Source organism: Dermacentor variabilis, chromosome 10, assembly GCF_050947875.1.
Source record: "Dermacentor variabilis isolate Ectoservices chromosome 10, ASM5094787v1, whole genome shotgun sequence".
In the NCBI taxonomy this organism is placed as follows: domain Eukaryota; kingdom Metazoa; phylum Arthropoda; class Arachnida; order Ixodida; family Ixodidae; genus Dermacentor; species Dermacentor variabilis.
In genome coordinates this window covers 61,408,288-61,422,601 of record NC_134577.1, presented here as the reverse complement: position 1 = coordinate 61,422,601, position 14,314 = coordinate 61,408,288, and the positions used below count along the sequence as shown (strand labels likewise).

Below are 14,314 nucleotides of genomic sequence, written 5' to 3'. Positions count from 1 at the left end.
TTGCTTGGCAGTGCAGCTGCAACCGCGAAAAGATGTGAGCTAAAAGGTTGGACTTTTCGCCATAATTGCCTTTGTTATTGTCAAAGTGTCGTTGCATTGAGCAGGCATTGATCTATGAAAGGTGCAATAAATGCCCTTGCGATTGTTTGCACTACTGTGTTTAAACAGTTTTAACAGTTTTGCTTCATTCAAGACATTTGTGTGAATCGAAGCATAGGGCTAGCGTGTTTGCACTACTGTGTTGTCGTTCCTTTGCCCCAAGAGCACGGGTGAGAACCCCACATTTGGCTGCCCAACGTGGACTTCTTGGGGCATCGGACGATAGTTTTAACAGTTTTGCTTCATTCGAGACCTTTGTTTGAACCGAAGCGTAGGGGTAGCGTGGATTTTGATTGCTAGCGTTGGCGGCGTGCTTTCTTGAGCGAGGCGACGGTGGCTGTAGTGTGTTTGAACGTGTCAACATACGAAGCCTTTTCGCAAGTTTTTTTTAATGACATTTGTCGGTAGGAAAGCCACATGGTCTACATTCCGGGAGAGCGAGGCTTAGCGCCCGCGGAGCATTGGCAAGCCTGAAGCAAGTACGGAAAGCCTTGTGGGTGGTCCGAATTTCTTATGTAAATAACTTCTATCTCTGATGAAATCGCGGCTCTAGGAGCCAGGTGGTCGTGGGCCACGGGTGCCACTACGGGCTGACTGATACTGCGGCCTGGCACCGGGCGCTCCAACACTGTCTGGGACGGTGGGCACCGTTAACTCGGATGCTGTGTGCACTGAACAGGGTAGGACCACCTAACAGGGCTAACGTCTCCTCGCGGCTGGCTGTTTTGCGCCCATTTTGAGTGTTATTTTTTGGATGCCGGTTGTTGTCAGGGTAGCGATGCTTTAGGCCTAAGGCTGTACAAAGCTGCCTGTCGCACGTGGAGAAACACAACCTGGTGGACCGTGGCGTTGAGGTGTTGCACTTTGCTCCCCTCATTATAGTTAGCCTCGCACGAATTGAGATTACTCGTTCGACTCAAGGAAGCGTGCTTCGTTCACGTGAACTCAGCATCTGAGTAGCCGCCCAATCTTTTGCTAGCCGAGTTAAACGTCATACCTGGGCGCAGAAAGGAGAAGGCTCTTCCTCTGTGGTTTGGAGTCGGCAAGCGATGCGGACATTCCGCACGTGCCCCGATCCATGCCTCTCCGAGACCGTCTCGCGAGGCCTCGTTCGAACGTTCGAACTGTACGCGTGAACGGCCAGGCTTTGGTGCCCAGCATGGGGCGAACATATTCGCTCGTTATCCGCTCGTGGTGAGTCGGACTTCCTAGATTCATCGCCTGCCCATTGGCAGTTTTGTGGATAGCAACTCGGCTAGCAGGCATTGATCTACGAAAGGTGCAATAAATGCCCTTGTGATTGTTTGCACTGCTGTGTTGTTGTTCCTTTGTCCCAATAGCATGGGTGAGAACCCTACAATAGTATTTAGTAAAGCAATGAAGGGGGCTAGTTGGTGAACGTTCATGGTTATATTGCGCTCAGTTTTACAAACACGATACTAAGGAAGGACAGGACGTGGACGGACGAAGCGCTTCGTCCGTCCACGTCCTGTCCTTCCTTAGTATCGTGTTTGTAAAACTGAGCGCAATATAACCATGAACCTACAATAGTAAAACTTGTTCATATGTTTTGGATAAGAACGCAAGGAAAAAAAACGTACTACTTGGAAAACATGGCCTCCAAAGTCTTAACAAATTTGGAAGACATAACTGTAGTTGCAGCACGAGACATCAATGCGCGCCAAACTGGTAGGGTCTGAGCAGCTTCATAAGGGTGTCTACCAAATTGACATTTCCAAATTCCCGGAGTTTTCCAGGTTTTCCCTGAGTGCCTTTGCAAAATTCCTTGAGTGACGCAGAACTATGTTTTATGTCAAGACGGGCTGAAACCACTTTGCCCGATGCTGTCCCTCTCTAGTAAGCATATGAAACAAATAAAAAAAAAACGACTTAATCTAGTTTGAATACTAAGGAGTAGTGTTTATGTTATTCAAAAAGAGAACAGAAAGGAGGGGTTAGTACCTAATATGCACAGCAAATAAAATGTCTTCAAAAAAATGCAAATCGAGTCGGACATTCTAAACACGAATAAAAAGGAGATGCATACAGAAGCAAATATTTTCTAATATGAGCTATTTCTATCAACTGATAGCAAGCTCAGTGGTATGAGGCACGAACTTTTTCACAATTGAGATTCTCTCTCAACTCATAAGTCAATCTCAACTGCCCTGGCATACTCTCAGCCCGCGCACGACGCCTCAGTGTTGTGTTTCACTGCTTTAAAGAGTTTATTTTGGTTTGGATGACGGACACCTGCATCGCGGCTTCAGCCAACACTTTTTTTTTTAGCTCAAGCTCCTTCCAAATGGCGCCAGCACGCTTCCTTTCCCGTTCATTCCTCAATGCATATGTTCTTTCTGTTCTTGTGCTCCTTCCGCCACTCGTTCACCCCACGAACCATTTGAAGCATCTTCTTGGTCACTTGCACAGTCCACGTCCGATTTTTCGTACTCCCTAGGGGCCACGAAAACGTCCGAAAAATCGGCCAGTTGGAAAAAATAAATGCATGTCATTTACTGCCCTTAACCCTTTGACGGTTTTAGCCGTACATGTATGGCGGCGGTTTTCTGTCCCGCAAGGTCTTTGCCGTACGGGTACGGTTTCGACCTTCCGTTTGAAATTTTGCGCCATAATGACGATGCATGCTCACTGGGAAGTGCTGCCACCTCTTAGGACTTATAAGAAGCGTTTGAAATTTGTGCTACCTTCCTGGGGAGATAAACAGAACTGACTTCTAGCTTCAGCGCGTCGAGCAGACTGCGGCAACACACCTTTTGCGGTTTCGGTTTCGCCGCGTTATCGCAACGGAGGCACGCGAAACGTCATTTTCTCTTTGTCGGCACTCTCTTGCAGATATGGTGGAAGTTGATTTCTATCTTGATTGGCGCTGCTCTTAGCTTGTTTATAACCGCCGCTCGCGAGGTATTCTCGCTCTCAGCGGCAACGCGCTTTCGCGGTTTCGGTTCCGCCGCAACGGAGGCGCGCGAAACAAGATTTTATCTTTGTCGGCACGCTATCGCAGGGGCGGCGGAAATTGATTTCTATCTTGATTGGCACTGCTCTTAGCTCGTTTATCACCGCCGCTCATGAGATATTCTCGCTCTCTGCGGAGACTTGTGTTTCAAGGAGTACCACACTCTGAAATACTATTGAACATTTTGCAGTTCTGAGTGATGCCGACACCAAAATACTGTTCCTAATTTTTTTTTACTATTTATTCCCGACTTTATACATCTTGTACATTCAAGATCCGCAATAAAGTAATTTGACCACCTGGGAAAGTTTTCAAAATAATTCGACCCTCAAAGGTTTAAGGGCTGAAACCACCACAGGCACATTCGAAAACGCTCTGAAGGCCTGCCGGTACACGTATTAGGCATATCGGTGCTCGTACTGTAACAGGAGATCCCGGATGCACGCGTGTATAATTAAGGAATACATATTGTGACCCATGACAATACCCCTTCCGACGCTTGTAATGCTTCACCGCAATACTTTTACGTGTGCTTCACCACATAACGTTCCTGTACTGAGGCAAAGCTGACTTTCAGGAACCGGCGTTGCCCAACGCACCGTGCTTTCTGAGCTTCGAAGCTAATTGCGAAGACCACAAAGGCGCAGTCAGTGCCATTGCTGACAGCAGCGAATTCTTTCAATGAAAAACACGGCACCCAATGGCAAGAAGCTTAATAGCTAACGTCGAAGCAGCTAGGTCTAACGTTGCCGCAGGGCTGGCTACGGCTGCCAGCGGAACTGCGTGCAAGAGCGCCAGTTCGAAGCGGCGAGGTAATCAAAACGGCAGTGGTGGTGGCTTTGATTAATGCCGTTTCGGACCTGCAGTCACGGCAAAAAGTCTCGAAAATTGGACGGTGAAGGGTTCTTGCATCCGAAATTTTAGACGTCCCAATACACTGACTACATGGGGTACGTGGTGGTGCCGCGAAGCCGTCCAATTTATCGGGCATCCGGAAAGTCGGTCATTGACTGTACACTGGAAACTCCTCCAGCCGACGACAGGGCGCCAAAGACGATTTATTACGATTCCTATCTATTACTCAAGCCAGCATTACCGCAACTTTCGACCCTTTCAACAAAATTAACACTAATTGTCCCTCATAGAGGCACAAATTCCCCAAGTTTTCCCCGAGTTTTTCCATACTCAAAATCCCTGAGAATTCCCGGTTTTACCGGTTGGTAGACACCCTGTTCATACAGGCTTCATCATTTTTGTGGCTTCGGCAAGCTTACATTTGCGCTCCTAGAATACAGCCTGGGTCAGCAGCTTCTTCTAGCGGGGAATTTCGGTGAGAACTTTTCACGTGAAACAGGCAAGCGAGTAGTATTGCAAGGAAGCTGCTGCAACGGGCGGTTACTGTTCTCAACCATGCGCACCCCACACCTTTTCTTGTCTACGTGGGATCTAGCGGCTGGAAAAAGTCCCGTACGATCACAGTTTGACGATGTACTGAATGTTGGTGTTGAAAAATCATGTTTTCCGGGAACATATATACCGGTAAAAGAAGTATTGGGTCATTTTGTGTGTTCTTGATCACGAGCGTTGGTGCTAGCAAATCGTACTTAACGGGATCATATCAATGAGGTTCTACTGTATATTGCAATGCATCATTGTTTCACTTATTGCCAGTGTCACTTTTCATCAGATTATCACTGTTATAAAGCTGACGCAAGACGTGGCACTGTATCAGATATCTTTTAAATGTTGTTGCCAGTTCTACAGAGCGAAAGACATGCATAATGAAATTGCAGTCATTGAACCTGAACAAGATTTGATGACCGCCGACTATGCTTGCCATTATCATTAGCAGCACTTGCACAAATGCGACAAGTGGCGCTGCTCTCACATTTCTAGCACATTGAATTCATGTAAACGGCGGTAATGCACTAGGAAGGCAGATCCCAATAATGTGACAGGAGAAGGTAGTTCGAGATGGGGTAAATCGTCTCACGTGGTGCATGTAAATGCTGGCATGTTGCGTTCAGGGAAAGAGGAAGAGTGTGATGGCTGCCGCCATGTGCTTTCCTCCACTCACTACCAGAACGGAAATTGCCGGAAACTGGTTCCGGCTTATTTCGAGCAAAGGGGGATGCACCAAATGTTAACGCCAACGCATAGTAGACACCGTAATGTGCTAAAGATGCAACACACTACTGGTGCATTCAAGTAAACGCAGCTACTGCTATTTGAGAGTTCCTCTGCCTGTTTGGCACAAGTGTAACATTATTTGTCCCCTATTTCTGGAAGTGTTGCCTGCCCCTTTACCATCACTACACCACAACAATATGGATTAGAAGTTCCCATTTAGTGTCCCGTAACATAACTTAACAAGAAAAATTACGTCTCACAAACAACGAAGAAAACCATCTTTAAGAAACAGAGAAACCATTTTTCTAAGCGTTCCTTAGCGTAATTCCTTATTATTAAGAGGGCCCCAACAAATGCAGAAGTTGCCAATGGCACAAAGGAAAGAAAACGAAGTCAACTTGATTCAAACCTCCAGAGATGACACCAGAGGGGTCGAAGGAAGCCCCATCAAACGAGACGGTCCGCTTCTGCACACCATTGTCGAACGCCACAATACGGGCATCGTCAATCTTGGTTGTGACCAGCGTGGTGCCAAACACAAACTTCATGGCAGGCGCCAGGTGCGGTGGGTAGTCGACGAGGGACTGCGCTGAGAACACGTTGTCTCGGCCAACCTAGAAAACAGAACATCTGTGTTGTATTCATTCGAGTCGAATGCTTGAGTGCACAGTTGATGTAAAAAAAAATTCACCAATGATTACGGTCCTTTTCACAGCTCAAAAGTTCCCGCTATCATCTTCTCGGACTCACGCACGGCGGTTAGATCCTTCTCGTCCACTCTTGTATCTGAACAGGCGAACAGTATTTTTGATTAAAGCACTTCAAAGGACTAGGGAGAGCAGCGAAGGAGGATACCACATCTCGTGGTTCCCAGCCTATCTAGATAGCTCAATTAACCCGTTTGGATGTAATCCTAACGAGCAGGCCCACCGGAGAGGGCGTGATTTCACATACCGCGCTGTCGCGGGTAGCCAGGCTTGGAACGAGGTCAACATCCACAAAGATCCATTATGTGCTTTCCACGAAATTGTTTCCCACTATCGACTGGGCAGGAGGACATTTCCACCCCTTCACCCTAAATTGAACAAAACTCAGGCTAGCACACTCAGACTTCTGCAAACCCATTCGTATCCCACTCCTCGGTCTCTTAACAGGATAGATCCTGCCCACTCACAGTCGTGCCCCAAATGTGGTAATGACTCATGCTCTTTTGAGCACATGCTCTGGCTGTGCCCAGCCCTTAACGCCTCTCCACCCATCACGAAAGAACAATGGCAGGAATCTCTCAGGAGCAGCAATCTCCACATTCAACTCCAGGCTGTCCAGAGGGCCCACGACATTGCGACATCGCGACATTGCGACAATCAAATGAGCACCCACTTTGTATGTGTCGAAGGCAGAAAGCTTTATTAGAAATGACCATTAAAGCTCTTAAAAAAATAGAAATCTAATGTACACCTGATTTCTTACAGAAATAAAATGGACAAAGGTCTACTACGACTTGCACAGCGACAAACAGTTTCCTAAAGTCAGCTTGGCCGCAATACATCTGTGCTAAGCGGCAAAACATACGACCCTTGCAAAAGCAGTTTTGGTTTCATGCCCAACTGCACTGGGCAGGCAATTTTCAGGTAAATTTTCTTTTTTTAAGAAGCCACGCGTTAGAATCAGGTACTGTAATCAGACATTGTGAGCTACAGTAATTGCTTGAAAATCTTCCTAGAGTAGGCTGAAAATAGGTGTTTTTGACGGGGGATGAGATGACGTATGTTCAACACATTCACTGTACCTAAGCTCCACCAGGACAGTCGCTGCCACTAAGAATGTTGCTATCGGAGTCGCCACAGGGGTCAGGCGTGTGCATGATGACTGGCCAAGTTTGAATTGTTCAGCGAAGGCCAATTTTGGGATCGAAAAAAATGAAAGTTTTGGGCCCATAAGAATGCATGGTCACTGAACCATGCATTCCGGTGAGGTTAAAAACACCGAAAAATCGAATTACCCAGAGTCGAATTAACGGAAGTCTACTGTATAAGCGTGCATTGTATATTGAGCGTCTACTCTATTGCAAGTAAAATTTATCATGATTACACATCTCACAGGCCCATATGGCACACAAAAGGCTTCACGAACCACTGCAAGCACTAAGTACAACGTCCTAATGCCTATTAATAAAACTGATCCATACATTACCACTATCAACACTGTTTAAGTAACACAGGCAAGCACATTAAATGAGAATGATAGGTTGTCTATACACGAGAAAGCCGAAACGTTGGCTGAGAAAAGGAGGTAACGGAGAGAAGCATGATTATGGCATTGGAGCAGATGATTGCAAGGCAGGCTGTGTGCGCTATCATGCGTTTCTTTGCAATTACAGTCGAATCTCGTTAATTCAAACTCGGAGGGGCCCAAAAATATGTTCGAATTAAAAGAAGGACTTGTTCTTGAAGTATTTGTGCACCGTAGCATGATGTACGAACGGTGCGACTCGTGAAATATCGCGATACCCAAGCACACGTCGAGCAAGGACCACGAAACTGCCCACACATGCAACTGGCCAACGCACGTTTCCCCGATAATGGCAGAAAACGAAACTCAAGGAGCAAGCTGACGCCGGGCCGGCGCGAAAGTGGGCGCGCATGCAGGCCGTCGAAGGTGAAGTTACGAGTGAGTTGAGAGGGAGGGTGTGGGGAACAAAGTTGGGAGGAAGGGCAGGAGGGAAGCGGATTTGCTTTTCTGCCAGCTTGATGTATGGCGCTAATTACCTCTGCCACCTAAAGCACTGCCACCTAAGACTGTCACAGAAGCACCAGAGTTGCCGAGGCTGGAGTGGTCCTCCGCTGCAACGCTACGTGCTCATGTACTTTTTCCTTAGTCTGCTGACAGAGCAGCGCTGCATTTACGTTCTTCGTCCTGTGTTCTTGACGCGAGTCACGTCTTATCAAGATGACAAAGTCATTTCCACTGATCATAATCAAGTTGGTGCACTCCGTTCTGTTGCGGCAGCACCGCGTTCAAAAGCACGGAGAATGAGGTACTACTGGGTGTTGCCTTCGCATCCTTGTATTCAGGGTCTGTTTTGTTGTACAGAATCGGATATAACGCACTGTTTCCAACAACCTTTTCATCAGGATGTTTCGGTTTAGACTTGTCACAGTAAAAAAAAACAAGAGCGAACGAGACCAAGCCAACCAAAACAAGCACAAGCTAGAGCTGATGCGAGCGGACGATAGTGTGAACCAAGCTGTCCATTTGAACCAGTACAAATAAAGCAGTCGGGCGGGTTCACATGACACCAGTTTCCTGCGCGTATGTCACTGTAGGGACCATTCTTATTGGCCTTCTCCGGTTTCGCCTCGTCTTGCTTACCGCCACAGCGAGCCATGAAAAATCGGCCCAGGACCAATCACTCCCACGGCGCACGTTTCGCTGCTATACTCGCGGACAACTTTCTGCGACTATGAAGGAAAAGCTACGGAGCAAAGCGCACACAAGTGAGAGCGCTTCTGAAAAGACTCCCTATTTTCATCCACATTAGTTTAAGGTGGGGAAGAGAAAACACCTTATTAGCAACCGTTAAACAAGACAAAACACGCCACTGAATGTAAAAGTTTACTTATTTTGCGGATTTTTTCTTCCACATCTGAGCAAACACAAAACCATCGCATTCGCCGAGCAAGCAAAAGCACTGTCAAATGCTGGCAAACTACTTGGCACAGTAACACGTGCAGAAGCTCCGCCTCCGTAGTTTTCTCTCCATAGCCACAGAAAGTTGTCCGCGAGTATAGTGTGGCTGGGGCATTACAGTGCGACGCAGAAATGGCGACCTTGCCATTTGAGAGAGGGTGAAATTTCCATTACCGTTCCTTTTTTTTCTTCGCGCGCAGCATTGAGGGGTCCCTCCCAAGCTTTTCCTCTATGGTGGCGTAAGAACAACACTGGTCGGAGGCGCCGCCGCATGATTTGGCGCTCTTGAGAACATTGCCGGGGGGCGGTCTGTTGAAATTAACCTTCACAAATGCTTGTGCGTTAGAATTACAGGGCGCTTTCGGCCATTGAAATACACATGACTTTGACCGGACCAGAGCATCAATTCGAACAAACCGAAAGTTCCAATTAAGCGGGTGTTCAAATTAACAAGGTTCGACTGTAGTTGTATCGTGCTTCCCTCCCTTAATTGCTGCATTCGTAAACATGAACATAGAGAATGGAGTTGGCAGCACATGAAACTGCTCGAAAAAGCTGCCCAGGGGGATGTCACTATTTAACACATAAATGAACAAATGCTGGACGTGCACGCATCTCGCACGACTAAACCCGAATACAACCTTTACAAATTAGCGGCTTTGCTTGGCTTGTCAAGCGGTTTAGGTTCGGTTGGTGACCACTGAATCAAACAGTCGTCACTAGTTTTGGTCTCAATGAGGCACCCGTGACATTGCTGACAACCGTGCTAAGTATGTATAAAAAGCAAAATAATCATTACTTTTGCTTGATGCAGTGTTGAAATTAGCATGCAGTCGTGCAGGCAGAGTGCATAAATAGGACACCGTAAGTTGTCCGAAATTTCGGGGTCTCTATACATTAAGTCTATCAGTCTTGTCGGGGAGCCATGAAGATATTTACACTATCGGTTGGCAACATCACTTCATTACTTCACTATTACTCAGTTATGTAACTTTGAATGCCTGAATAAGTCTTGATATTCCTGATTATGCTTGCTTGCTGGATTGAATGGCTTTTGTGCAAGGACACTCCCCATGGGCTGCTGTCTCAAATATTTTAAAGAGCTCTTTTTATTTGTAACGTTCTGAAAACACAGAAAGGTGGAAATTCGAGGCAAGATGAGGCTTACTATTTATATACAGCAATGTTTAAAATAGAAATATGTTAAAAGAAGATGTTCAAAGAGAAAAGGATGAAGCTTACAAATTCACACAATACCTACTATTATCCCTACACTGGATGATGTGCTGCAAAGGGTGGCACTTGTTGACACAAGTTCCACACTTCCATCTTAAATTTTATACGCAACCCCATGCCCCTAGTTTAGTACATGACAATGAACACTAAAATCAGCATGCTTCGGCTGCAAGTATTGCTCAGAGTCTGAATCGCATACCAGGTTCTGGGCACGCTTGATCACATGAGGTTCAACGTCGCGTCCTGTGATCTTGTTCAACGGGATGATGGTCACACGGCGCTTTAGCCTACCATTCTTCAGTAGCAGCTTGCCAGTTTCCTCGTTGTCGACCACAATGTTGAAGAGCTGCACCGCATGCGAAATTGCAGTTTAAGCCTTCATTTAATGAAATCGATGGCACCGAAGAACAATTTCATTAAACAGAAACTTGTTAAATCAGAAACACTTAAGGCCAACTTACGTTCAAACAGCATGGCCTTCCGCACGCATTCGGACATGTGTAAAACTAAACACATCGCACACAGGTGCTTAAATTTTTGTTTTTACTGGCTCCGCATGAGCAGCGTAAATTGAAATTTGTGCAGCTGTGTGCAACATGCGCAGTTTTCTGCACTCTGCACTCATGTGGAAGACTGTGCGAATTGAGCGTAAGTTAGCCCTAAAGATACACATGCAAATAAGATTACATAAATTCCACAGCAAAAAAAAATATGCAATTTTTGCACTCATGGAGAAACAGGAGCTGCAGCTAAAGTCTACAATGAAAAGGAAATGTGTTTCAAGTCAGCTACAACAGCGTAGCTGGCACCACCTAGTAAAACCGATGCTAAGATTGCAAAGCAAACACCCTGCAACAGGCAGTTTTGAAGGGGAAAAGACAAGCGGGAAGCACGGCCAGGCGTGACATCTGGCTCGGCGTCTGGCTCGACTAGTGAGCTCGGCTGTTGAGCTCGGCTAGTGAGTTCAGTGCCAACACAATCACTCGATGCCACAGGATGAAAAATGAATGCACGCAACGCTGCCTTGTTTCCTTTTCCCTGGTATTTTTGAAATCGAGATTTCGAAGTATCCAGAGGGTTCAGCACAAATACTCTTCGAGCTAAGGGGTGAAGATACACAGTGGTTGACATCGCGGCAGGAAAAAAGATTTCGACATAACTAAAATTTCAGGATATCCGAGTTCGAGCTAAAGTGCTTTTACTGTAATGAACGTTCATTTCATTTGAGTTGGAGCTTTCGAGCACAGCCAAAGCAACTGAAGAAATGAATTAAAAATTAACTTCAATGGACTCAAACTTGAGCTAGTTGTTCTTGGTCTTGGTCGGCAGGCACGTTGAGCACAATATGCTGACACAGAAAAGGCAAATAAGACAACATGGGCACTTGCATTAGATGCCTCTGTCTTTAGTATTTGTAATAAAGACGACAAGAGAAGTACCAGTGCTGTCCCTATTGTCTCTCCTCTGTGTCTGTGTAATTTGCGCTCAACATGTCTGTCAGAAAGCCATCTGTAACAATTCCAAATTCTTCAACTCAGAGTCACAAATAAGGCAAAGTTGAGTAGGACTCAAACGGAGTCAATTTCAATCGGCATGCAGTCAGCTCATCCATTTCACTTATGTGGTAAAGAGGAATGCGGCCACACACCTTGCCTCCGGCAGCCATCTCGAGAGCGCGCGTAGCACGTTGGTCCTTAACTGTGAACAGGTCACAGACGAGACCATACACTTTTCGCCGGTCAAAGTTGCGCACGGGGTCCGTGTAATTGAATGACAGGTGCTGGTTCCTGCAAAAAGCATTATTTAAATTGTGGCGTTTAATATCCCAAAAATTGCCCTGTGGGTTATGAGGGACGTTGTAGTGGAAGGCCTTGGACAAATGTAGCCCACCTGGAGGTTTTTTGAGAACCCAATGCTTGGTGCATGAGCGTCGGCTGACGCTCATACTGAATGGTACCTGAAGAAGTGCAGCGCCAGAGTTCTTTCTAGAACCGCATTTTAGTGGATGAAATGCATTATTCTTCCTAAATTTTTATCGGTGTGTTTTATACAATGATGCAACTTGTGCATAGAACCATGCGTGCTGATGTGACCAATATCTGATTTTTTTTTTTCATGAGTACAAAGAATCTTGCATGGCAGCATTTTTAAAGAAATTGAACCTTATTTTAACAGTAGAGTGACTGTAAGGAGAGACAGGCGTCAGCTCCTATAGGCAGCTCCTATAGCCTGCCCCGTAGGCAGCATGGCAAAATTAGTAAATTAGTAAAGGCAAGGCGCAGAAGACCAGGACTCAAGAAGAACACAAACGACAGGACTGGCGCCAAGCATGAACCAACTAGCCTAAGCAAGAGTTTTACTTGAGCAAAAGTAGCAAAAGCCACTAATGTGGCTTCTATGGTACAGGTGCCTCCAAGATTGAGTCACACATACTAGCTTGCTGTTATAGTTTAGTTTTTCTTGAACAAAAGGTAAAACCCATGAAAAATGACACAATAAATAAGAAAAATTCACATTTTTTCGTCGTTACATTGTGAGACCTAACATTTACCCCTAAAAACAATAACACTTGTTTATTATCATCATCAGACATGGCTACATTGTGAAACCCTAGATTTACGCACTAAAGAAATAACACTGCTTGTTTATCATCATCCTCAGCATCAGCATCATCAGTAGCGGCAGTCCAGCAGTAACCACAGCGTTTCTGGCTTCTGGTCGCTATTTCACTTTTGTATGCGTGGGTTCAGGCATGACGCAATCATTGTTTGCATGTTTGTCTCGAGCACGCAGCACCACAGGGGCAATGCCAGCAACGCGCTTCAAGATGCTTACAATGTTGCGTAAAAGTTATTCAGAGGCCAACAACGCTTACCCAGCGATGCGGCTGGCTGAAGTGGCTGAACCTTTTGATAGTGTGCCGGAGGACGAGGCCTTGAATGGCTTAGAGTCAAGAGCAACAAACGTGTTCTTTTTTGTGTATGCTTAAGAGAAGCGCTGGTTGAAGTGTTACTCTGTCCGAATTTGTAGATTGCACAATTTTGTTTGTGGGAATTTAATGCCTTAAAATATGCGAGCATACAGCATGCAGCTACAAGTTTACAAGCGTGCATGATAACGTTTCGCCATGCCAACCGAGTTAAAGTAGGTACGTCTTTTTTTGTAGGAAACTCTATGCATGCAGACTCTGCGTTTTTTCATTGCTGCTTCACTTTTCCACTGTGTGTCTGTGTCCTTAAAGGTAAAATAAAAGCAAGCAAGATGGCTGACCTGGCTTCAAAGATGTCGATGTTCTGTCGCAAACCATGAATCTCCCGCTGCAGCTGCTGCTTCTGGCTCAGGAGGTTTTCCTCACGTCCTTCTTCATAGTTCAGCTTGCTCAACTGGGCCTACACAAACAGAATTAAACAAATCTGCATAACGTTGAAAACTTTGTAAACAAGCAAACAAACGAAACCAAGCAATATGTTTAAAAAATGTTGAAACTATTCGCTCCAAGAGTTTTAACTGACAGTAGAGAGTAATGACTGGTAACAACTGCCTAAGTACAAGGGGTTATAAATTTTCACTATTTGTTTAGAAATTTCTCGACAGTAGAGCACCTCTACAACGGATGCCTCTACACTGAAATGACCTGTACAACGCAGGAATAATTGTGTCCCAGTTCTATTGTAAGCTGTGCAGTGCAGGGCCTTTACAGTAAGGTTACTTGCACAACGAATATAACGAAGAGTCGATGCATGCCGTGACTCTCCCAATTTAAGAATCTTTGACAGGTGGCAAAGCACGACAAACCTCACAATGAAAAGGTGCCTCCTCATCTGCTCTTTACCGTCGGCACCAACCACAGTCAACCTACACAGCAGCAATGATGGCTACACATCGAGTGGTGTTCGAGACAAGTAATGCACAGTCTGCAATTTCGTCTGTTGTGCAGACTCGTCTTCAATAAACCAGCCGCCATAAAGATGGGAAAGCCCTTTTGTAACGCGATCAAAGCAAAACCAGTTGGTAGTTTGTGCTTTTTCATGTCAGTTTGTATCTTCGTTCCCAGTCAGTCTCCATCTTGTCCTCGTTAGTGTGTACTAACAGAAAAGAATAACTACTCGGAACACTTAGCACCAGCAAAAATACATATGAAGTTACTGTATATGCTTGTGTAACTGCCGCAGGATTTTTCCGAGA

At 45.7% G+C, this 14,314-nt stretch overlaps 1 protein-coding gene across 1 annotated transcript in view; it reads right to left on the bottom strand.

The window, feature by feature from the left end:
* SMC2 (structural maintenance of chromosomes 2) overlaps positions 1 to 14,314 on the bottom strand; it is a 77,996-nt gene that overhangs the window by 31,690 nt on the left and 31,992 nt on the right. The window contains exons 9-12 of the mRNA XM_075672849.1: positions 13,400 to 13,518; positions 11,778 to 11,916; positions 10,329 to 10,475; positions 5,613 to 5,817 (exon numbers count right to left, since the gene is read on the bottom strand). Of these exons, the coding sequence (XP_075528964.1) occupies positions 5,613 to 5,817; positions 10,329 to 10,475; positions 11,778 to 11,916; positions 13,400 to 13,518 (610 nt within the window). The remainder of the gene's footprint in view (positions 1 to 5,612; positions 5,818 to 10,328; positions 10,476 to 11,777; positions 11,917 to 13,399; positions 13,519 to 14,314) is intronic.